At 38.4% G+C, this 25,252-nt stretch overlaps 3 protein-coding genes across 8 annotated transcripts in view; 2 read left to right on the top strand and 1 right to left on the bottom strand.

The window, feature by feature from the left end:
• Positions 1-2,226: 2,226 nt before the first annotated feature.
• Positions 2,227-7,026, bottom strand: lpxn (leupaxin). Of its 2 annotated transcripts, XR_008964710.1 has the most exons (10): positions 6,925-7,026; positions 5,783-5,907; positions 5,597-5,643; positions 5,322-5,421; positions 4,848-5,129; positions 4,596-4,769; positions 4,245-4,326; positions 3,993-4,141; positions 2,746-3,210; positions 2,227-2,658 (listed from the first exon to the last, which is right to left on the bottom strand). XR_008964710.1 is itself a non-coding variant. In XM_057357508.1 (9 exons), exons 1-9 carry the CDS (start codon positions 6,935-6,937, stop codon positions 2,944-2,946), a joined length of 1,239 nt encoding a protein of 412 aa, XP_057213491.1. In that variant the 5' UTR covers positions 6,938-7,026; the 3' UTR covers positions 2,227-2,943. The 2 variants fall into 2 exon arrangements, 1 of the variants encoding a protein (XP_057213491.1); XM_057357508.1 differs by having other exon boundaries at positions 2,227-3,210.
• Positions 7,027-8,415: 1,389 nt separating this feature from the next.
• Positions 8,416-13,534, top strand: znf692 (zinc finger protein 692). 3 transcript variants are annotated; one of them, XM_057357506.1, is made up of 12 exons: positions 8,416-8,646; positions 8,829-8,890; positions 9,233-9,423; positions 9,782-9,813; positions 9,954-10,466; positions 10,541-10,625; positions 10,797-10,907; positions 10,977-11,027; positions 11,480-11,558; positions 12,432-12,546; positions 12,637-12,736; positions 13,135-13,534. In XM_057357506.1, the coding sequence occupies exons 3-12, from the start codon at positions 9,260-9,262 to the stop codon at positions 13,301-13,303; spliced, it is 1,419 nt and encodes a 472-aa protein (XP_057213489.1). In that variant the 5' UTR covers positions 8,416-8,646; positions 8,829-8,890; positions 9,233-9,259; the 3' UTR covers positions 13,304-13,534. The 3 variants fall into 3 exon arrangements, with proteins under 3 accessions (XP_057213489.1, XP_057213488.1, XP_057213490.1); XM_057357505.1 differs by lacking the exon at positions 8,829-8,890; XM_057357507.1 differs by lacking the exons at positions 8,829-8,890; positions 10,797-10,907.
• A 522-nt stretch (positions 13,535-14,056) lies between these two features.
• Positions 14,057-25,252, top strand: part of fcho1 (FCH and mu domain containing endocytic adaptor 1) — a 34,760-nt gene continuing 23,564 nt past the window's right edge. For all 3 annotated transcript variants that reach the window (XM_057355966.1, XM_057355967.1, XM_057355965.1), the window contains exons 1-2: positions 14,057-14,147; positions 23,645-23,696. In XM_057355966.1, the coding sequence (XP_057211949.1) occupies positions 23,658-23,696 (39 nt within the window). In that variant the 5' untranslated portion in view covers positions 14,057-14,147; positions 23,645-23,657. The remainder of the gene's footprint in view (positions 14,148-23,644; positions 23,697-25,252) is intronic.

Genomic DNA, 25,252 nt, shown 5'->3' with positions numbered 1-25,252 from the left:
TCTTACCGCCCCTTTAAGGTGAGCCAGGGCCCTGTGAATGCGGTTTTGTTCGCTGGGTTTACACACTCAGGAGCTTGTCTGTCATACAGGACACTTACTGGCTTCATTTTAAGTCTAATCTCAGTGTTGCCAGGTTGGTATTTATGGCGCTTTGTGACCCGTGCTGTGGCTTTGTGGATCGGTGGGGTGACAGAGAGGCCACGGTCTGGTTCAGGTGAGGCTAGGGTTTCAGACTGACTCTGCAATGACTTGCACACCCCTCTCTATTTTCCCTATAGCATCCACGGACCAGTTCACCCAGCGGCTTCCTCCAGCCCCATAGCTGTAAATGTCACTTGACTGCCGCCACACCAACACTTACTCACAGGCCTTTTATTTCTGCCGCTTTAACAAGGTTGAACACTCACGTTTCGTTCCCTGTGGCTTTACAAGTGTGCACTCAACACCATTGCCCCCCTATAATTCTCTCATATCAGTAAAGTTTACACCCACAAGATGGATCTACGCTTTGGTCTGGCTCAGTTTGGTGCAAGCTACTGCAAGCAAACGTGCTGTTGCTCTTAGATTGAGATATTAAAATATTTAAGAGATAGTTCACCCAAAAATTAAAATTCTGTCATCATTTACTCAACCTCTTCTTTTTTTAAACCTGTATGTCTTTCGGTCCTCTGCAGAACACAAAAGAAGATATTTTGCAGAATGTTCATTGAAAGTCAATGGGGACCCACGGTTTTTGGTTACCAACATTCTTCAAAACATCTCCCTATGTGTTTTGCAGAAGAAAGAAAGTCATACAGGGTTAAAATGTCAAGAGGGTGAGTAAATGATGAGAGAATTTTCATTTTTGGGCGAACTATCCCTTTAACTAAAAATCTAAATCTTAAACCTCCGAGCATTATTTGCCCTGTGATATTTGTGTTGTGGACATGAATGATACTAAGAGATAAAACTTGTGATTTTCGACCATAAAATGAATGAAAAATCTAAAGTGATTAAGGAACCTATCTAGGGACCAAAATGTCATGGAGATTTAGGAGCTCTTTTCATTTGGGCATGTAAGCAACCAGCATGTCTGGATCCAAGAGTGAAAAACTCCTGAACTCAAATACTGCAGATTCAGATTCAGTTTGCACGCAGCGTGGTTCCACACAGAAACCCCATTCAGAAAGCTCTAAGATTAGCAGTTATTTGAGCAAAGGGACAGTAAATGAAAGAGAAAGTCAACAAAAAGAGAAGCTTTAAAAAAGAAAACTATTTTTTGTGGTGTTTTGTGACAGCAACTTATTTTAACCCGGGCTGCATACTCGGGAAGTGAAAGTTCTCATGTAGTGATGACAACTTGATTTATCATCTCTAACCTTACATCACACCCACACTTCAGCACGTTCCTCTTTCTTTTCCCTCTTACTCCCACTGATCTCTCTCTCTTGAACTCAATTATGAGAGTACGATCCATTCAATGTGCTTTCCTGTAGGTCACTTTGGCATAGACAAAGTATTGTTGCTCAATCCGTACCATTTACGGTAAGTAGCAGTTGGATCCAAACAACACGTTAAAATCTGAAGTTCACGGCGTGTTCGTGTTTGTCCACACGCTGTGGGAGGTTTCCCTGGTTTGTGACTGTTTGTGGCGTGATAAACATCTTGATCTTTGACCCCTCCTCCCAGAAAGCAGCTGTCATCTCTTAGCAGAACATCAGAGAGCATTCTTTGAAGATGAGAATGCTCATCCTTAAGTTACTGCCTGGCTAACCTATAAGTAAGTGCATTGAACTGACAAATCTTGAGCAATGCAGTTGCCAGTTTTGCCTTAGATGTGTGCATATCTGAATTGTTTCTTGTTCTTGAGGTAAAATATCTAAGCATCCTTTAAAAGAGTAAATGTACTGTTAGCAACATTGCAAAGAATACATATTGTGCAAGTTATGTAATACAACTTTTAGAGTCTTGAATACATTTTTTTATTCAATTTATGAAAAAAACTATTTGCCAAATATTTGTTAGGAAATTACATTTTCCATAAATTTTACATTTACATTTAAATGTATGCATTTGGCAGACGCTTTTATCCAAAGAGACTTGCATTGCATTATACTATACATTTGTTTCTAAGTATGTGCAATCCCCTGGGATTGTACCTACGACCTTGGTGTTGCTAATGCCATGCTTTTACCATGATACAAATAAAAGTAAAAATTTCGAAATGTCCTTAAAACACAATAAATGTACATTTCAAAAGAACATTTTTAATAGGTTTTTCAAACATTTTATATTGAAGATATATTTTCTAAAAACAAGTGTTTGTTTATATACTGTTAAGTATGTACGCATATACAGTATACTGTACTGTATGTTCTGTCAAGACTGTATTGCAGTTTATATGGGCTGTCGCCTCATTGACATGAACAATCTTGCCTTGCGTCTGTAGTATTTATGTATTTTCAGAAAAGAAAACAATGCCTGGTGTTATTTGAACCTTTTTAAATGTTTATGGAAAACATTTCTCGGGTGTCATTGTAATGCAGTGGTTATGAAAACACAGATGGTATTAAGTCAATTAGAATCTTGAGTCTTCAAACCCTTATGTAATCACAAACCCCACCATCTCCTCATGGCCTGCAGTGATGTCTGTTTATTTTATTATGATATGGTATTCACCTAAGCACACAATTAAAGTCACAGTCAATATTTCATTGTCTCATCCAGCAGAACTGAGACAAAAAAAAGATGTTATAGGAAGCATACCAATGTTGTTCGATCCAAATCTCACTTTATTCTTTTAGAACTGTTGCACATTTGACTTGTTTTTGTAGTTTTTCCTGAGTGCAGTATACATTTTATGGCACGATGGTTAAATATTCTTTTGAAAGCCTTAAAGCAGATAGAACATACTTCAAATAACACTTACTTTTTACTTTATGTTCAGAGGATGCTTGCAGAGTTTTACTGAAAGAGTTTTGTGTGACATACCGAGCAGTACGGCTTCCCTCCCTGCTCTTTAAACACACCCTGACTGAGCTGTCGAAGGCAGAATGCACACAGAAAGTGCTCAGGGTGAAACTTGCGGTCGAGAGCAGCAATGCATCGGCCAGTGATGGGTTCTCCGCAGGTCCCACACAAAGTCCCCTGTCTAGTATGATAGTGCTGAGAACAGAGCGGTCGACCATCCATCTCGAAGAAACAACCATCTTTAAATGGCTTCAAACAGTCCTGGAGAGAAAGGAGAGACCCAAAAAAAGAAAAATCACATTAGGGAACTTCAAAATGTCTTAATTGTTCATACTGCAATGAGATTAAATACAGAGCAAATAGAAACATGATGGAAACAAGTCTGCAGTTTATCAGATATTTTTCATAAAAAAAGATGCCAGGAATCTCTCTGTTCCATAAGAAATCTAAACAATGTCATAAACATTTATCTTCAAATTTTTCTAAGACCAAATAATCCGAGTTAAACATGTATTTTATATGTCTCATGTGTGCCTAATTTTTATTTCTTTTTAAAATATTTTTAAAAGAATTTTAGAAACATCGGAGAAGCTAATCTTTATATGAAAAGTAATATGACACATTCGTTATAACTTTTCTTAGCTACACTGTAAAAATATATTTGTTGAAAAATAAGTACCTGGTTCAATAAATAAATTTGATGGAAACTCATTGTGTTGACAAATATTTTTAAGTTGAATTAACTCAACATTTTAAGGCAACCAGGTAACTTATTTTTGAAACAACAAAAAACAACAAATAATTTTTTACAGTGTATTAAAAAACTTTTCTTCTGGGTAAAGACAGGGGGTAAAATAAGAAAGTTGGATATACAGTAAAAGCAACATTTAAATTTAAGAAGAATATTAATTTCACTTCTAGTGATAGTAATTCACCTTTGAAGCTCACCACAATAGAACAGACTGACTGACTCCAAATTCCTTATTTATAAGCAGTGAATGATTGTATTGCATTCCAGTCTTCCACCTCACTAACTCACTCACCGCACAGACAAAGCAGTCGGGGTGCCAGGTTCCATTGGCTGCAGACAGATAGTTCTCCTTCACTGGTTCTCCACAACCAGAGCATTTGGGTGCAAAGAGGCGGTAGAAATCCCTGGGGCAATATGGTTTACCATCTTTTTCCATAAACCCTGGCAAGAAAAATTACAAATGCTGAAATGACAACCACAGTCTTAAAAAAGTAGCATGTGTGGGGTATTGGGATATACTTTTACGCCCAGCTAGCTGTCTTACCTTCAGGTCCAAATAGATCTCCACAGTGGGAGCAGAAGAAATGTTCTGGGTGCCAGGTTTGATCCATCGCTGTTAAAATGTTCTGAGCAAAACAAATATAATTTTAATTGCTTTACTGAATAAATATCTGAGTTTTGAAAAGGCAACATATTTTCTATTTATTTAGTTAATATTTGTGGGGTCAGTAGCTGAGGGTGTCCTGAGAGGGTTTTGGGCTGTATTTTATTTATTTTATTAAATGCAGTGTAACATTCTCAAATAATAAAAGTTGATCAGGTATAAAAGGACACATGAGCTCCATATTAAAACAAAATAAATGCAAGCTTTACAGTGTGAGTATAAACAGATCACCTGAATAATAGGACCCTTGCAGTAGCCACAGCGAGGGGCGAAGAGGTTTTGGTAGTCCGTCTCACAGTACGGTTTGCCATCTCTCTCGAAGAAACCACACGTGCCAACTTCTGCCCTGCACACCGTACATACAAAGTGTTCTGGATGCCACACCTGACCCAGAGCTGTGATCATCTGCATAGGGAAGATATACGTGCTAAAGTGCTGCGGAAAATTAGGGACAACATCAGTCTCTATGTTTTTTTATTGTACCTTTCCTGCGATGATCTTGCCACAGGAAGCGCAGTGGCCTTTGCCAGCTGTGTGGACCCCCATCTTCTCCATGTCTGAGCTAAGGGAGCCCAGCAAGTCGTCTATGGCATCCACACTCTTAGATATTTTTTCAGACAGAGGTGGATGCTGTGGTTTCTTAGCTTGTGTATTTTCCTCTGCTGGTTTTCCACGATCACATTGTGTAGTTGCTGCTGGATTTCTGTCCTTTATCGACTTGCGAGCGATTGGAGGTGGGTTTGATGTGGGTGCTTGTTCCGGAAGCTACAAAATTAAACAGAATGCGAGTATGTAACCTTACTTTATATATGAATGAAGGTTTTTTTCTAAACACTTATGTGCCTATGCTGCCCTCTACTGTTGCTACTTGTTAACTACATTAATACAAAAAATGTATCTAGCTGGGGCAGAAAAGGTCAGCAACTGATGTAGATCATGTTTTTGTTTTTTACCTACCCCAAGATCTAAACTCAAAAGTTCATTCATGATGGAGTCTAACTCTCGTGTGGCCGTGGTGGGACTCATCACTCCTGCCTCCAACGGCGTTGGAAGCATACTAGAAGCATATTATTGTATTAAGTGAACAGAGTACATTATGGAACGTTATATTCTCAGTGGTCACCTCAAAGCACGGCATGCATGCCAAAATGTTGTTTCAGCAGATCTGAAACTCCAAATGCTCAGTTCTATACAGGGGACAGACTTTAGTCTACATTTGCAGGTGTCAATACCTGTATGTATGATTGAAATAGGTTGCTGTTGGTCTAGAGGAATCAGTCTGTAATGAAGAGACAACAGCATTGCAGTGGATTTGGATATGTTTACTTTTTTTATAGAGACTAAAAGTTAAAAACTTAAATGCTTTGCAGCACAAATGAAAACAGAAATAAATTGGTCTGATACTGTATGTTAACTACCGGTTCATGCTTAGCTGTGTTGTCCCTTTTAACTGAATCTCCCAGCATGAGAGTTTTGGGTGGTATAGTTTCAGGACCAGTTGCAGTTTGTGAGGAGTTGTTGGCCAACTCTTCTAAAAGCATGTCTGTAAAAAATCACACATCACACTCCTGAAATCATCTATTGAAAAACATATTGAACTGAAGCAATCGGGGTAATGTGGGAGTACAATATGAAGCCATTACAGCAATCAATGTCATTTCCTGAGGATGTGAAAAGGCGAGTGACTCTAGCAACACAACGGATGTAGAATACAGAACATGAAAAACAACTACATGCATTTCAAACGTTGCCACATACTTTTGCTGACACATAAAAGTATTTTATTTTATATAGATATGAATGGTCGGCCTCTCAACTCTTTGAGTTTTTTTAAAGAAAGCACATGTGCAGTACTGTACCACTTAATTAACCAAACAACTATTTATGAAAACAATTTCAGCTGTATTATTATAGATGAAATCTTATCGAACACTGACCATATACATTTAAAAATGTTGCCCCTGCCGCAAAATTGCTTATTATAGGGAAGCAAAGTAAATGTAACATGTATCCCATCTGTTGTTTAGGAGGATAAATAGTTCCATGCAGAAAAAGTTGCATGTGGAAGTGTGTAGCCTATGTATATGTACTTTTTTATACTTCAAACGAATTGATATTTTTAAGATGGCCCTTCCTTCCTGCATCTGTTGCATTGAAGTAACACAAACTTTTTCTACTTAAACATTTTTGGTTAACCTTTATTCTGTCACATCCTGACAGTGGTAAAGCACTGGCTGCATTGAAAGTCTGGCGCTTTTAGGGGCATGTCTCGCTAATTTGACAAATTAATTTAATAAAATTTAATTTAATAAAAGAGTTGGCCTATGCCAGCGAATATTTCTTACCTCAATACCGCAACCTTTTGCGTGCACACACACCTGTTTGCTTAACTTTTATGTCAGTTTTAAAAGATACAGTTGTTTAGCAAAAATGCAAAGGATGATCAAGAAGAATCTCTATATCAGTTATTGGATTACAAACCTGTCATGCCTTAAGGCTATGGATCAAGATTTTACTTCATATTTAGTGTTAGAATGACACAGAATGCTGAATAACTCACCAAGTTCTTCCATGCTGGTTTATAGATTGAGATGAGAGGCAAGAAGTGTGTGCCGTGTGTTCCTCGTGAGCGTGAGCGTGTGCATGAGCGATCGTGTGTGGGCTCAGCCCAACACATGTGAAACTGATGTGGCTTCCTTTTTATGTTCTTGTGTCTATACATTATGTCTATAGCATGACATTCTGGCACTCTTTCCTGGTTTTATTGGCAGAGATTAATATTATTTTTAGTTGGGGGGGGTCATGCAGTATAGTTATCACAAAGCAAATAAAGTTTTTAAATATACAATATAAAGTGTAGAGTCAGCTTCTCTTTATACACATGATCTACTAACATATATAATTTGTCATTTAATGTGTCAATTAAATGTGTAATGTATAAAGTCTATGACAAATTTAAGGGGATATTTTAACCTAATATAAAAATGTTTGATTTATCTAAACACTTTTGAATGCCTGATAGCCTACAAAGCATTAATAATTGAGAATTAGACCATACCTCAGATGTATGTTTTATTACATTCATTATAAAATATCAACCTCATTTGCAAACAAATTATGCTAGATATTTTTAAAACTGACGTCCATTTCTTGTCTTTTTCTTCCAACTTAAGTTTCTTCATGGGTTAAAATGAGTGGCTATACGTCCACACATATGCACTAATGGGGTAAACACACGTGTAGTTTCATCACATGTTCGAGAAAGTTGGAAGCCAAACCAGTGTAGATTGGCGCCACTGTAAAATAAATTATTCTCAGACTACAGCTGTGTCCCAATTCGGGGGCTGCAACCTTCTAAGGTCGCGGATTTAAAAACGAGGACTTGTTCTTCAAAGCACGCAGCCTCAAAAGAAATGAGACGCCTAGCCTCGCAGATGATTTCCTAATTGCGTCACCTGCTGCTCCTGTTGCGTGGTAAATTTTCCAGAAAATTTATATTTAATTTTAGAGAATATGACACGTTTATGTAGATTAAAACAGCCCAACAGTATATTAAATTAACCAACCTTAAAACACAATAACGCACCAATAATGTTAATTAACATCATATATAATATCAAAACACTGAAATGGACCGTTTCTGTGAATTACATACTTTTATTTAACTAAAGTTTTGAATGATTATTGAAAAATTTCAAGCCGTTACAGTCGCGCAATGAATCTCGGGATAGCCAAAGCTGTGAAGGATACATTCGTTCTATCCTTAAAAACCCGCGGAAATAAGGTCGAGCGACACTGCATTTGAAGCAACATTTGAATCGGGACAGCCTTGCCAGCCTTCAGTCGCGCTGCTGTGACGCAATCATTCTTAAAATGCAGCCTTCAAAAAGAACGCAGCCCTTTATTCAATGCCTTTTTGTATGTAAACTTGTTTATATGCTGTTAATAAAAATAAAAAATAAATAAAAAAGAACGCAGCCCCCGAATACGGACAGAGCCTACATTTCCCATAGATCCTAGCTATGCCGTGAAGCATTGTGGGAAGCTAAACTTCCGATTTGAATTTTTCGCTTTACTTGTCATGTTACTCTGGTACTAAATAAATTATAGGCAGATGATTTCAGACGTTATTCTTATTTTTCTTCTAGATTAAACGCATCACGTAGACTACTTCTCAGTATTTGCGCACAGTTTATCGATTGACTGGAGCGGCTCCTCCTTAAAAGGGCAACAGTTTCAGCGAGTGGACCCGCAAACACTAGCACACAGGATCATAACGAGGGTCTGCAAATATTGTCCTGTTTATGCTGTTAACTGTAACCTAACTATTGAATTGCTTAAAATGCTTATTTATTCTAATTAGTCTTAATTACTACGTATATTTCATTACATTAAAGTGCTAGTTCACCCAATTCTGTCATCCTTTACTCATTTCAAACCTTTATGACTTTCTTTCTAACGCAGAACACAAAAGAAGAATTTTTGAAGAAAGGAAGAAAGTCATACGGGTTTGAAATGACAAGAGGGTGAGTAAATGATGACAGAATTTCATTTTTGGGTGAAATATCACTAGACTCTTTAGATCAGGTCCAACAGTAGCTACTTACTTATTACTGTATCCCCTACTGTATCCCCTGTAGGTTACATAATGGTTTTGTTTTATTGGTAATTTGGTATTAATACGGTAATCGCTTCGGATAAAAGCATCTGCTAAATGCATAAATGTTCATTTAAATGTGGTATATAATCGGGCAACATTCACCAGCAGACCAGGCTTTAGAAGATTTATAATGCTGAATAACGTTATTTATTATTATTTCGTTTGTTACTGCATACTAAAACACTCATAATATCTTTTCACTTACAAGGTTGTTTGATTGCCAGCTGTCAGTGTGATGACTTCTAAAAACGTTCTGCGCAGTCAGCGGCGCAGGGAACTGGACGCACGCAGGAGTAAATCGCGCGTGCGCCTGGGCTCGTGCCTGCATAGCTGGGGTCAGCTCAAAGAGGAACTGGGCTTCACTCTTCACTCAGAGCTCGCCCAGCATCTCATAGACAGGTAATACAGTCATCCTATTATACAGAAAGATAATGTTACCCATATACCCGCTAGATGACCGTTCATTGGCTGGGTAATGCAAAATGCAGAATTACATCTGCAGTTGTTGATTTTGGCTTTAAAGAAGATATCTAAATCTTTCCATTTGTTCTGATCCAGTTCCAGATCGTACAGGGAACGACAGGAATTATGAGTGAGGTTTAGAGGGAATGTAGACAGAAAACAAAGATGATGGTTATCATATATACTTGAAAAAATTCAGTTTTGGCTAACAGTCAAGTACAGTCTTTTGGTGGTGTGAACGTTTGTAGATAATTTGTGGTCTAACTGGCGGCTACATCTGCGCTCTGTTTTGCAGCTACTATTCCAGAATTTGTATCAAGTGCTCAGGTAAACTTGAGATTGTGGGTGTTTAAATACATTATTTTATTTTTTAATGTTCTTTGAATAAACTAAATAATGTTCACTGCTTCAAGTTTTTGATTATCCACCCCCTTTGAGGTTTTATTTATGGCTGTGCCTTTTATTAGGTAATGAGAAAACAGATGCCAAAAGAAGTCTGTCAACTACCACAGAATCTTTGCAGGAACTTATTCTGTTGGTCCACAACCATGGACAGAAATGCCCCCTTCCACCTGCCCTGCAGTTTAAGACTGTTACAAAACAACCAGAGCAGAATAAGAGTGTCCATGAAACAGGAAGAACAGTTGTGCAATCTGAGTCCGAGGACTCTGGTTACTTATCTGAGGTGGACATGTGTCTCAAATACACTTGTGATGGTGGCCATCATTTTTCGTGGTCTCCTATTGAAAGAGAGAAATCTAAAAATGAGAGTGATGGCAACAGTGGAGATGTGACCCCCGCTAGTCCGAAGAGGCTCAGACGGGGCAGAGAGCAATTGGTGGAGCCAATCACTTTAAGGCAAGAGTTGCCTAAACTGACAACCCGACAACAACAGGGACGTAAACATGACGTTACCTTAAATGAATCGGAAGAGAAAAATGAGGCAGGATCTGAGATTTCTGGAGACAACAAAAATGCAGGTGACTTAGATTAGAATTAAGAATTGACTCAAAGTCCTGTTGTTTTCAAGAACTAATTACCATCTTGTGTTAAGATGTTACAGTGACGGAGACTGAACAGGATGCTGTCAATGAGGGAGGAAATGATGGAACTGATGTCTTTCACCTTTCAGAGCATAAGTACATATATCTGCATATGTTGTTATTTAGTTGTAATAACTTGTTCACAAATGTATTAGTCGTAATGTTTAGCTCTCTTCAGTTTTTGTGGTACACATTGTCAGTTCAGCAGAAAATGATAAAATGGAGAAGAACATTTTTAAGTTACTGTAGTTTAATTATGTCACCTAGCAATGAAGAAACTGCAGCGCTTAATTTAACCAAAAGAGGGAACCAGAGGAGAGTAGATGCTGGAGATAAGCAGAACACCAACAGAAAAGCAGGAATGCTTAAAAATAATTGGTAAACTCAAAATTTCATAAATTTATTCTAACCTAATCCCAATAAATTAAACTCCAGTTTTCTCTCTAGCCCACAGTCTTTGAAAGATGACATGTCTCAGATCAGTGGCAGGAAGAAAAGGTTTGTTCTCTCTTGATATCAAAGTAAACGAATTTTCTTTGTTATAATACAGTATTTTTAAAATGTATATGGTGCCTGTCCTTTGGCTTTATTATAAATATCTTTAAAGGAATAGTTCACCCAAAAATGAAAATCCTGTCATGATTTACTCACCCTCAGGTTGTTCCAAACCTGAATAAATTTGTTTTTTTAAACACAAAGGAAGATATTTGCAAGAATGTCAGTAACCAAACAGATCTCCTCCCCCATTTACTGCCATAGTAGGGAAAATAAATACTATGGGAGTCAATGGGGATGAGATCTGCTTGGTTAGTGACATTCTTCAAAATATATTCCTTTATGTTTGGCAGAACAAAGAAATTTATACTGATTTGGAGCAATCTGAGGGTGTGTATATGATGACAGAATTTTTCATTTTTAATGTTCTATTATATGTTACTGTTGTCTTACAGGAAAATAACACAGAAAGTCATTTTGCCTTGCGAGTTTGAGGGCTGCGATAAGATTTTCTCCAGTCGGCAATATCTAAATGTGAGTGCTGAGTCAAGCCAGTATTCATGACATAATCATTCGTCTTCAGTGGACTTAAACAACCCTAAAAAGAAAAGGCCTGTGTTGTGTATTATTCTGCATTGTCGGTACAAAAACATACACAGTTTAGCAGAGCAGATGCTTTTACCCTACAAAACACACATTACTGTACTTTTAATCCATACTGTATACGTGTATTCTCAATTAATTAAACCTAGGACTTTAGCTTTGCTAATGCCAGTAGAGGGACATCAACATCAATACAGTTTCAGATTATTTATAAGAATAATAAATGCAGGGACAGTTTACCCAAAAATAAAAATTCTGTCATCATTTACTTACCCTCGAGTTGTTCCAAATCTGTATAAAGTTCTTTGTTCTGATGAACACAGAGAAAGATATTTGGAAGAATGCTTGTAACCAAACAGTTCTTGGCCACTATTTACTACCATAGTAGAAAAAAATGCTTTATAAATTTCTATGTTCTGTTGAACACAAAAGAAGATATTTTGAAGATTGTTGGAAATTGGTTGTTTTCAATACCATTGTAATTTTTCCTACTATCGTAGTCAATGGTGGCCAGTTCTGTTTAAATTACAAGCGTTCTTTCAAATATATTTCTCTGTGTTCATCAGAACAAAGAAATTCATACAGATTTGGAGCAACTCGAGGATCAGTAAATGATAACAGAATTTTTATTTTGGGGTAAACCGTCTCTTTCATATGGGTTTAGGAAGTTTATTAAAAGTAAATATTACATACTGTATGTGTAAACTGTAACATAAAGTGCTACCAATGTACTTTATTGTGTTTTAATGGAAACATGTCTGCTAAGTGAAGCCAGTACATCTCACAAACTGTTCCTCTTCTCAGCATCACGTCAAGTACCTGCACCTCCAGCAGAAGACGTTCTCCTGCTCGCACCCCACCTGCGATAAGTCGTTCAACTTTAAGAAGCATCTGAAAGAACATGAGAAGCTGCACAGCAGTGAGTGTTAACATTTGGTGCATTTAGGTTATAATATTAAGAAAAGAAAATAATTGAATCTTCTTATTAAATGTTCTTTGTGTCTGTAAGATCAGAGAGACTATATCTGTGAGTTCTGTGCCCGGGCCTTTCGAACCAGCAGTAACCTGATCATCCATCGGAGGATACACACTGGAGAGAAACCTTTGCAGTATGGGTTTCACCACACACACCTTTTGTTTATACCCAAGCTTACATTACTCATTTTTGCATGAACATTCTATTCATGTTTAACACAACGTCCTACTATTTAACTTGTCTGTCTCAGGTGACATACGCACACACCTCCCAACGTTTGTTTGCTGACCCTCTGATGCATATTACACACAAAACTAAAAATAACTTTTTGCTTTTCTGAGTCTGGAAAGTACTACGAACCTCCTTGAGCATTATAAATTGTCTGTCCGGCATGTTTACTATATTGATACTTTTGGATGGACAGAAAATCTGATTTAAAGCCTACACACATCTATCTACTATTGTAGTTTCTATTTTATATAAATCCACAGGCATTATATCTCTTTCACTCTCTGTATCTCTCTATTTCAGGTGTGAGGTGTGTGGATTTACCTGTCGGCAGAAAGCCTCCTTGAACTGGCACATGCGCAAGCACAACGCTGAGAGCACTTACCAGTTCCCCTGTGAGATCTGCGGCCGTCGCTTTGAAAAAAGAGACAATGTCACAGCTCACCGCAGCAAGAGCCACCATGACTATTAGTACACCCATGCTGGAAACCTGCTTTTCTGTGTCTTCTGTCTCGGACCCACTCCCGCAGACATCAATGCAGCACAGATCTTCCCCTGCTGCTTACATGAATGACAGCACTTAATTAATTGTCATTACTGGAGTTTATTATGGGCAGTATACATTACTAGTGAAGTGAGTAACGTTAGAAGTATAGCCTTGAGCCTTGAGTTTTTTTAGATATTGTGTACAATTTAAATAAAATTTAATAAAAAAAAGATTGTGTTTACTTTTTGGTGTAAATAAATCTGAATAACTGCAGTGAAGACGTTTTGATAACAAATGCACAACATTTAACAATATACAAATGGGATAGTTATTTTATATTTTTATTATTATAAATATGATAAAATAATCTTTTTTGATATTGCTCACGTGTTGAATGTTTCATCTTTGTGGTGATTTGGATAGCGGAATGTTGAAATGCAATGAATTTGCATACATTACAATAATCGAACGCAAGAGTTCCCGCCTTTTGTACGGTCCTATGTTGACTGACGAGCGCTTTATCCAATGACGCTAGTCCAAAACAGGTAGGCGTCGCCTGTTGTATAGAACCACAATCCCATTGGCTCGAATATTGCCGATGGGAAACACAGTTGCCATGTGTACACAACTATTCTCCTGTGACGCTAGAGTAACAGGACGAGTGAACCAATAGAAGCAAAGGTAGGCGGGGATTTTCGAATACTGTCGACTGCTCGTTTAAACTGTGTTACTCTCCGTAACACACTGAACGCAGCACGGTCGGAACAACTAACCGGAGCTTGCTAGCGAAGAAAATGAGCCACGTTGTTTGTACTTAATACCCAAACAGGTAACATACTTTTGTACCTTTCTGTTTATAAAAATGCGCGTTGTACTTATTCCGTTGAAACATTTTCCCAGGAATGCAACATAATAGGCGTTCAGCGCTGGGTAGTTAATTGTACAGTAACGTTATGCCACAATGACAGGGGAGGCTTTCCCCAGCGGAGCATCTCTGTTTCAGCGTGTCAGCACGGAGTAAAACCCTTTATCTTTGCAACAAATACAGTTTTTTAGCAACATTTAGTGCTGTTTCACATCAGTGCAGCATGTATTTCCCTTGTCTAGAACAAAGACTTTAAACGTGGTGCTCTGTCGAAGAAAGTCTCTACAATAGTAATGCTTGACAAAGTGGATATTTTGTGGTTCTTAGATCTACATTTAATAGTTGAATTTGTTAGCTCTTTATACTGTATGTGTTTATATGCAATGCTTACTATTTTGCATGTTGTTTCAGATCAAACTGAATGTGTAGCAGTGTCTGTATATCAGTTAGTTTTCATCAAGATGGCAATAGTTCTATTTAGACTGCCAAATGCTTTTATGCTTTGAAAGACAGGTGGTTTGTTTAGCAAATTACGAATGAATACATTTTGTCATGTTTAATAACGTGGATAAGGGTATAGATATCTCAAGAAGTGGCCATCAGTCTCTTCTGAAGTGTGACAGGTTATTTCTAGAAACACTTGGTGTGTAATGTCACATCCTGAGCCATTGCCATGTGGTTTCACATTTGCAGAGAATGACTGCAAACTATGTTTTCATTTTCTTACTAAGTCAAGAGTTTGGAGACCCAAATGACTTGTAAAAAAAGATCCCTGTGCTCACGAACACTGTACTCCACTGTGTAATTTTACCGGAATCTTTTGCAGCATGTTGTGAATTTGTGTCATGGTATTCTAACCTCATGATTAAGGGTCTTGTGATGCAGACTGTCTTTTAAGTGTCTTGTTCTTGTTTAGTCTATGCTTAAGGCAGCCCAGGGATTCACAAAATCAAAACCTTTTTCTGCACTTAGAAATAGAAATGAAACATTGCTCTCTAGACTCATTACTGCAGTCCATAGTATGGCCCACTTGAGAGCATTGAGACAAGAATAATAAAAGAATACAGGTATGCTTTTCAAAACCATATGATTCTCCTAATGCCATGCTAATGTTTTAAATGAATGCAGATATTAACAATCTTATAAATAACTCCTAGTATGTATTGTATGGAATGCAATATATTGGGCATTTTGGTAGTGCTAGTAATGGATGCTTATGATGTCCTTATCACAGTTTCACACCTTGTTTAAACTTTTAATTAAAAACACTTATTGCTTGCCATTCATCTCAAAATAAGCATTTACGCACCATCATGTCACTCCAAACCTTACTTTCTTTCCTCTGTAGAACACAGAAGATATTTCAAGATTGTTGGTCCCCATTCCCATTGACTTCCATTGCATGGACACAAAACCAATGAGACATTTCAGAATATAATATTTTGTGTTCCAAAGAAGGAGGTTTTGAAATGGCAATAAACGATGACAGATTTTTTTGTGAACTATCCCATTAACAGAAGTAGTAAATAAAGCAGATTTTTATATCTTTTTTGTAGGTAATAAATTGACACTTCGGCACAGTCTTAACAATTTGGCCATATTTGAAGACAGTTGCTGATTGTTGTGGGTGTTGCTTCTCCTCTGTGTACTCCAGAGTTATTCACAGAGCTGCAGTACCGCATGGGTCGCCAGTGCAGGCGACGCATGCATGCAGAATGCATTGTTTTCTGTTTTGTGATGTAAGCTTTTCTCTCTGTTAAAAGTTCCATGCTGAATTTTGATGTCAGAGGAGGGGAACTATGCAAAAAGGGAGGGTTTTTGTTAATCATCCTTACACAAAAGACTGATTAAAGCTCTGTGCCCTGTAGACATCTGGATGTCTATGAGCTCAGTCCTGGACCCGTCCACTGCTTTTAGCTCCGTGTGCTGGGGATCGTACTGCAGGGGATCATACCGCATTTAACAGCAGATGCACTGACCCCATACTGGGCCTGTTGAGTCTTAGCTGGTCTGGCATATTTTGAGTCGAGCTGGATTCATTATCAATCCCCTGCTACTTTGACTGAAAGAGGCATGGCCACATAAAAGCCAGTGCACTCTGAGCTAAAAGGGATCATCCAGGGACACCCCCTGCTTCTGAAGACCTTTGGAGAGAAGGATGGAGATGTGCAGAGCGGGAGGCGGTGCGTGCTACTTTGCATTTAAATTTGAATTGGTCCTGTTGATTTAGACTTCATCAGATTGAACTCGCTGTGTTGTTGCAAGTTGCCCATGCATGTATTAGACACGTAAAATTGCTAAAATTAAAGTGTCGGAACAAAAGATGCATTCTATCTAAATGCAAATGATCACCAAGACCTGCCTGAAACGCCTTGTGTAACCACACTCCCACAAATCTACGCCCAAATGTATACGCAAGTAAGGTGGGCATACCTGTCAGCACAATTGCTTTGCAACCTGATGTTCAAATATGGTAAGAGGCGTTACATTTCCATCACGCGCTTGCAGTATTTGACCAATCACTACGCACTGGTTAACTGGCCAATCATAGCACACCTCGCTTTTCAGAGCGATGAGCTTTGTAAAAAATTGTGCGTTTCAGAGAGGCGTGGCAAAGATCAGATACAAACATGACGGTATGTGGAAAATACAGTGTTTTTGAACCTTAAATTGTGTATACACATTGCATTACATCTAAAACAAAGGCTAATATTCGTTTTAGCCGCGTCATATATGACCCCTTTAAACTAGTTATGCTAAGTAGGCAACATTGACGGCTTCGTAGTTGTGTGTCAGTGCTGCTGGCTCACCCGGAGTCCTGCCAAGCAGGACAGGCCCTGTGGGTAAATCTTGGCAGTCCTTGGCGGATGAAGGATTTCTGTCCGTGGGGCTTTCTAGGGGCAAACAGAAACAGAAGGAAACATAGATGACACGTTGCTTTGAGCTATGCCTGATTGTGGGTAATTGTTGTATGAATTGGATGTAGCTTGTGTTGGAAATATCTTTGCCAATTGTTGTGATATTTTGATGACAATTATTTTATCTAATCATGCTGGGAATCAGATTAAAGAACTGCTAGGAATAAATAAAAGACATATGCATAACAAGTCAATTGCCATTTTTTCCCTCTTAGCCATGTTTGTGTGCAATGATCAGGTCAGTGCAGACCCTCAGGACTGCTGCAAGCTAAGAAAAGGGTTCAACTGTCCTCAAATTCAAGAGACCCTAATAAAATTTGCAATGTAGGTCAAATTGAAAGGGCAAAAGCAAGGATTGACAGATTTTGATGGAGCCACGGATGAATAAAGCAATTGCCTCCATCACCATCTTTTAGACCTTATGGCATTGAAATATGCAGTCGGGGCTTTGCAAACACAGCCTAATGGTCTGAATTAATTCATGCAATGTGTAAAGTTAATTATTGCGTGTTTGCGCACAGCTTGGCGACATCCCGAATGGAGGTGAGCTCTGGCCTGCTGTCATAGACTGTGCTCGAGTACCACTGATGACGACAACAGCATTCAGGTCAATAGAAAAGGCAGTAGAGGCTGTGGTTTCAAACGTTGCACCCTGAACAGAGAGACAGCACAAGCTGATCTCTTTTACTGTAGACGACTGTGGTGCTGTTGTCCACATGGTGCCATTCATGGTGCTTCATTATCTCGTAATGTTCAATGAGCTGATATCCAGACGTGTTCTAATGACTGATTAGCTATTTAGGAGACTATTTATTATGCAAAGTAGTCAGCAGGGACGATGCAATACTGTATTGTGACTATAAGGCTGAAGGACTTTGGCACGGCATCCTGGTCTATAATAATAATAATAGTATAATTATATTGTGTTGATTGTTATTTATTTATTTATTTTTTATGTTTAGTCCAAAGGTATTTAAAGCTAAAATTTTGTGGTGAAATTATATATTCTTATATAATATTCTTATATACTGTATTAGCTTGATACGATTTTGGATTTGGAATAAACAGAAAATATTTGAGTGTATTGACTTGATTCTAAAGTATTTATGAACTCCTGAATTTTTTTATCACCTTACTATGGTAGTCGTTCAGTACCATGGTATACATACTGTAATTGTAACCATTACTTTACCACAGTACCATCACAGGCCTACAGTACGTCTTGTAAAACAAATAGCTAGTATTTTATTTTTTAAGCTTGTTTTTTTTCTTCAGATCATCAGAAAGGTTTTCTCAAGCCAGCGCAGGCTTTTCATGAAATTCCCCCAGAATTTATTCGTAATCACACCAGATCGAGCTCTGTTAATTTCTCTGAAGCATCGATGCAGAGATACAGATGGGAAGGCTTTATGTGGGTGGGGGATTGGCAGTGTGCTGCTGAAGCTAAAGCAAAACCCCTGACAGGAAGTGTTCTTCGTGCATTTTTATGCCAAACCACATACTGAGAAGGACACAAAATGGAGACCCTTTACACTAACACAAACATTTGATTTATTGTAATTGTAAATGTATTTTCAATCAGTTTATGAGCAAAAACTTTCAAGTTTTGCCTTCCACAGTTTTTCTTCATAATGAAACCTTGAAAAAGATTTAATATTCATCACATATCGAAAGGGTTGCCTCTTACTGATTTCTGATGGCTCTTTCTCATTAGGAATTTCACTCCCCACTTATGCACTCTCTCTTTCTCTCGTATAATCACTCTCTCCCTTTGACAGATGGGGTTGCTACTATCCAAGCAGGCTGTCTACTGTTGATTGTTGGCTCTATGTATGCTTCGATCCTGGAGTGCACTCAGCTGAGGGTTGATATGCTTCTTCTGTTTAGACACTTTAGACAAAAGATATGAAGGTTCCCATCTTTGTTTCCTCTCTGAGTTGCATCTGCATTTGCCAATAACTCTGTAACAATCCTCTCAGCCAAAGCGAAGTGAAAGAGAGAAAGAATGACAAGTGCTGAGGGTTGCTATTGAAATTCTTCCAGAGAGCCATGAGGCTAAAGGCTTATGAGCCTTATTTTTCATAGCGACCGACTGTTTCTTTGTCCAAGTATCCTCTGTTTGTCTGTCTCAGACCGTCTCTATCAATTTGTCCATCCATCAATCTGTTTGTCTACGTATCTATAACAGGTGCATATTACACAAACAGTGTTGTAATGAAACATGCAGTAGCTTACTGTTCATAATAATGAAGAACAAATATTTGAGAATGTCCATCTGGACACTATATCAATCTGTTACGTAACCCACCCTGATATTTATTGAGTTGGGTTTGGCTAGTTGATTTCGTATGTGTGTTAGCCAATATCAGTCATAACTTCCTAATTCTGATGTTTCTTGCTGTATTGCCCATTGTCTTTTTGTTATTTTAATACCCAGGTGGGGTTGAGTGACCTCTACTAGAGTTGTGAACAATATTCATAAAAATGTTATTCTAAAGCTCCCTTTGCACTGCCAAATGTGGGTAGCAAATGACAGATGTGCTGATATTCAGTACATCAGCACTTGTGATTTGCTTACTGTACAGAATGGTGCACGAAACAGAGTTCCTACTGTATGTAGTTCCCTGGGTCTGTCTATTATCTTTCCATTAGAAGTACACTGGTCCTGACAGACTCGCTGAATACCAGATAGATTCAGGTCTCGCTCCACAGTGACCACAGAAGCAGGTCTAGGATGCTGACCGTGTTTAGTGGAAAAATCAACTGTGCCAGTGTCACTGTTGTGGTGCCAAACCCAAAGAAAAATCCCAAATGGCTGGAATACAGCTATAACTTGTTATTTGACCGGTCCATGTAATTTATTGGTGTATTATTACATGCCATTGGTTTATAATAACATCCATGTCTGTTTCATTTAAGCTTTTATTGAATTTTAACATCACTTTAGTATATTTTTATTATGTCATACTTTACTTTCACATCGTTGACACATAGACCTAATTGCAAGGTACAGGAAGCCAACTTTTAAAATGTCTTGGACTGCATTCCCTCTCTGCCACGTTACCCCCTGATGTCTGTTTGGAGCATTCTAAACCAACGACTGTGATTTTTATTTTTGGAACAAGCCATGCTGCCAAGCTCTTGTCGTCCATAGGGGTGTAACGTTGGCCTGGCCGGTTAATTAAAGGGGTGTGGGAGAGCAAGAGAGAGAGAGAGAAAGAAGGGTAAGCATGAGTGTTTCCCTGTCTGGTGAAAGGTCATGCTGGGGCCCGCTGATGGCCTTCAACGGTGCCAGGATAAGGCTGAGGGCGGACTAACGGGCCAGAGAAAAGCACTGTGGTCAGCACTGTAAGGGCTGCAGGTCCTGCCAACATCCAGCTCTCATAAACATGAGAGGAATCACACCTCCAACCGGCTCTCTGCTGGGGGACACAAAAACACATCTAGTCAAGGACATACAGCACTATCATTCAGCAGTTTCCTCAATGCTAATCGCTATACTGTGCAACCAACTGCGTTGGTTTTACTGTATTATTTATAAACGTCTAGAATAGTTTCCTTCTCTGTAAATTAAGTGATAGTTCACTCAAATCAAAAAATATTTCATTTATTATTTACCTTGTCATTTCAAACCTGTATGACTTTCTTCTCCAGAACACTAAAGAAGATATTTTGAAGAATGTTGGTAACCAAACAACACTGGACCCCAATGACATCAATTTTATGGAAACAACCACGGAGACATTTCTCAAAATATCTACTTATCTACTGTCTACTTTTTAACAACATGAGGGTGAATAAATGATGACTAAACTATCTCTTTAGTAGTCAATGTAATTTTTGCCACTTTTACACTATAATTAGGCCTATATTTCAACCGTATGACAAAATGACATTTAAAATAACAAGATAAAATGTTCATCTTAAAATCAAAAAAATGTTTTAATTAAAAAGATATGCTTGTTATAATCGATTCACATTTTGCATCTAAAACCAAGCGGAAAGCGGGAGCCGCGGCGCTTACTATTTGTGCGCGCTTGCCGCGTGTCTACTTTAAAAAAAACGGACTTGCACGTGCAAAAGATGCAAAATGTGAATTGCCCCTTAGTGTGCTACAAAGCTGAAGCATACACTGTACGTGTCAATATATTGGATGCACAGTGATGCCTGAACTTGTGGCCTCGGTCACAAGCTCCACAGTCACGAGCAGGATATGTTTACAATAGAGGCTGAGGAAAGATGAGATGAGTTTGGGATGTGTATCGTGGGGTGTTTTGCAGGGCTATACTTTTTGAGGGCCGGTTTGTCCACAAATATAGTAAAACATGTTGAAACTTTTGAGTTGACCAGTGGTCATCATGTAAAGCCTTAAATCCAAAAAATGGCAAGTTTTCTGTTCAGGTTAAAATACGTAGTATGTATAAAAACCATTGTCCCTTTGAGAGGTCTTAACTAATATAACTTCTAAGGTCTGTGTGTGTTAAGGGTCAAGTGTATAAAATGAAGCGGCATCTAGCTTTGAGGTTGCAAATTGCAACCAACGGCTCACTGCACCACTCACCGCTTCCTTTCTAAGCGCTACGGTGGCTGACACAGGACTAATATGTTATCATGTTTTCGCTTCTTTACCGAAGGAGATAACGGGTTTACGAAATACGCCCTGTAGAGCAGTTTGTTGATTTCGGGCTACTGTAGAAACAACATGGTAAATTCCATGCAAGGGACCTGCGGTATAGGTAGATAGAAATAGCTCATTCTTTGGTAATAAAAGGTCTTTATACACATGAAGTAGGGATGGGCGATATTATATCGTTTGCGATATACCGGTAGAAATTCCCCACACGATAGGAATTAGTCTACCCGCGATATAAACGATAAATTCTAGTTGATGACGTATTTCTTTGTGAGACCCATTCACAGCTCATATGAAGCGAAAACGGGTATAGCGGAGGGCGGACGTGAAGCTGAGAAAGAGTTTGCACTAAAGCTCTAAATCTCGTTTAGGTTGGCACTGTAGATGCGTCCGAGTTAATGTTTAGTTTCACTTTCGTTTTATTTAATTCGTTTGTTAAGTATTCGTTGAGTCATAATACGTTACACCACAACATTTAGTTTGGCTAAAAGTATTTATTTAAACATTCGTTAGATGTTATGAGCGCGTGCGCAAATTGTTTAATACGATTTCTTGCCTGTTATATACAGGATGAACGGAGCGTCCCGTGCGCAGCTCGCGCCCACATGTGCTTTCATAGCGACACAGCGCGCACAGCACTGCTGCCTGTTTACATACAGTACAAATGCGAGTTTGTATTACGTTATTTTAAATACGTTTATGAGCGTATAAAAGCATGGATTATTTAATTAGATTTCTTTTATCCGCATTTTTCTGTTCTCTTTCTGTAGCGCGAGTCATAGACAGATTCAGTGTATGTTGCTGTGAGAAGAGAAGGTTCACACAGTTTAAGAGAGTGATTGACAGCGTGATGCGATCGATCGTTTCCACCCAACAATAGAATATATACAGTTTTAGGTATGACATGATGTGTTTATTGAGCTTTAGTTCATTTAACTTTTCTTTACTACAACCTTTTGAAGTCGAATCTCACTATTATATTTTATATTTACAAAAATACTGTAGGTATATTTTAGGAGCTGTTTGATTTGGGGTAATTTTTACTTTTTGATAATATTTGTTTTTCTGAGGGTCTAGACTACATGCAGTTACTATCACTTGACGCAAAAAACAGCGGTGGATGGCGTTATGGATATATCGTCAGTTTTATCGTTATCGCAACAAATACCAGGAATTATCGTGATAGAGTTTTAGGGCCATATCGCCCATCCCTAACATGAAGACATAAATATGTATATTATATTGCATTTCTGTCAATAGATCCTCCAAAAAATTACACCTTTAAGAGAGACTGTATTACAGAAGAGGCCTTTATGACTCGGCTCTCTGCACCTGTTGTAGCTGTCAGGATAATGTCTCACTTCAGAGGCGCTCAACCAAACAACCCAATTATAAAAAGTGGTGCATTATGTAACAGCTGGGTTCAACTGATCTGATGTGTAAGCTTTAAAACCCGTTTAGGAACTTCCAATGTGTCAGTGACGTTAAAAAGTTAAATTTGATGGATAAAATTGAATGGACTTGATCTGAACAAAGCTTGTGCTAATAGCTGGAGTACAGGTTTTATATTTCTGAGTTGGCTGACATTTTTATTCACATAGAGACACTTTCACAGTCACCTGTTCAAGCAAAGCCATGAAATGGATAAATTATGAATGTGTGTATGTGTGCTTCAGCATGGGTTTGATTTTATTAAAGCACCTTGAGTTCTTGCCATCAGCATATATCAGCCTTGTCTGCATGTCTGCTCGTTTGGTTAACCTTGTTTCGATTGTGCACCTTGTTCCCTCCATAAACTGCGAGACTTCCCCTCTTTTCTTCCAGACACTTATTACTCATCGTAACACCTCATTGCAGACTTTCAGAGCAGCTGGATGAAACTAATGCCATGACCTTTGTCTCTCTTTCAGAACACTTTAGAAGATGTCGATGGGGATGGCGTATTTCAAGAACAATTTTTGGGTAAGTCTGACGCATTTTGTACGGTAATGGGATCTTCGTGCACCAGTTCTTGTGGGGGTCAAAATGCATTCACACCACTTTGCATGCATGCTTGGGGAAACAGGTCTTAATGTTCACTCAGTGTTTAGACCTTCAGTTGCTTGGCAAGCAGTTTGAGATTCATATGTTGACAGCTTTGATCAGATTAGAGAGTATAAAGGGCTGGATGGACGGAAAGAGTAAAGAACAAAGCAAAATAGCGAGCGAGAGGAGAACCAAAGAGTGACTCGGAGAGGGACAGGCCAGGGTTTTGTAAGCATTCCCACGAGGACAGCCATGCTCTGTGCTTTCCGCACACCTGGCAGGGCTATTTCAGGTGTGTCCTACTTTAATGCCTAGTCAGTCTCACCTCAGAGAACAAGAGAGTGATAGAAAGAGGCAGAATAGAGAGGAAAAGCAAGAAAATACCGTCATGTTACAGGTCCTCCTACCAGTTTAAGAACTTTGTGTACTGTAGATATACAATACTAATGTGATCAGTCGTGTTTGCGTTTCCTGTAGTAAAATCTTAGCACCTTGTTTATTTGCAGTGTGGACTGAGGTTTTATTTTTAGGTTCCTTTGCTACGTTCATCTGTGTAGTTTCAGACTGTGGAGCACGTTATGTCGCTGGACTGTTGTCGATGCAGAGACCTCCCCTATTGTGTTCTCACACAAAGCTTGTGTAAAACATCCCCCAAACTTCTAACCATCAACGCAGAACTATTCATTCTGGATCTTCTCATTGCTTATGCACACATAGACATCTCGACATTGAATCTTTGCTAATCTAAAAATCGTTGTCTTTTGAATCTCAACATGAAAATAAATATTGCAGTGTTTTCTTTATACAATTTTTTTGTCTTGTTGTGCACAATTCATTAATGCATGTAATCCGAAAGAAAAAAGTTTATAGTCATCTTTCTCATATCATTGAAACAGCTTTCCATTTCTCTTAATGTCATCAAGGTCAAATATGTTTGTGGGTGTCAGTGGTGTTTCAGGAGGGCAGTAGTCCTTCAAAGTTTACTGTAAATTGATTTCCAGGGGCATTTTTTATTTTTTCAAGAACATATCTTTTCTTATCTTATAAGATAACTCAGCATGCCATAATGGCAGACTCGCAGTCAAGTCCCTAAAAGATATGCTTCACTAGGAAATACACAATATAATGCAAATAAGAAATAAATTACAAGAATTTTTATGACCCACAATTTGAATTTGAATCATTTTTGCCACAAGTTGCAACTAATTTCTGAGAATTTTTTGTGTGTGTTAGCTCAATCTGTGTGTTAGCTCATTCTGCTGTGAAGGTTCCTCCAGCACTGCATATAAAGCCCTGTGTCAAATGATTGAGGTGACACGTTTGAGTAATTACTGAAACCGCGTGATGAATGAAGTCTCTGAGAGGGAATTTGCTATATCCCAGTGATTAAGCACATTCCTCCTAACTTGGGCCGTATGTCTTCATTTTGTAGAATGTCCGTTTTTCTCTCAGTATCAGAAACGAACAGTGTTCAGAAGGCCTTCATACAGAGA

Source organism: Triplophysa rosa, linkage group LG17, assembly GCF_024868665.1.
Source record: "Triplophysa rosa linkage group LG17, Trosa_1v2, whole genome shotgun sequence".
Classification (NCBI taxonomy): Eukaryota; Metazoa; Chordata; class Actinopteri; order Cypriniformes; family Nemacheilidae; genus Triplophysa; species Triplophysa rosa.
This window is presented reverse-complemented; position numbering and strand designations above follow the sequence as displayed.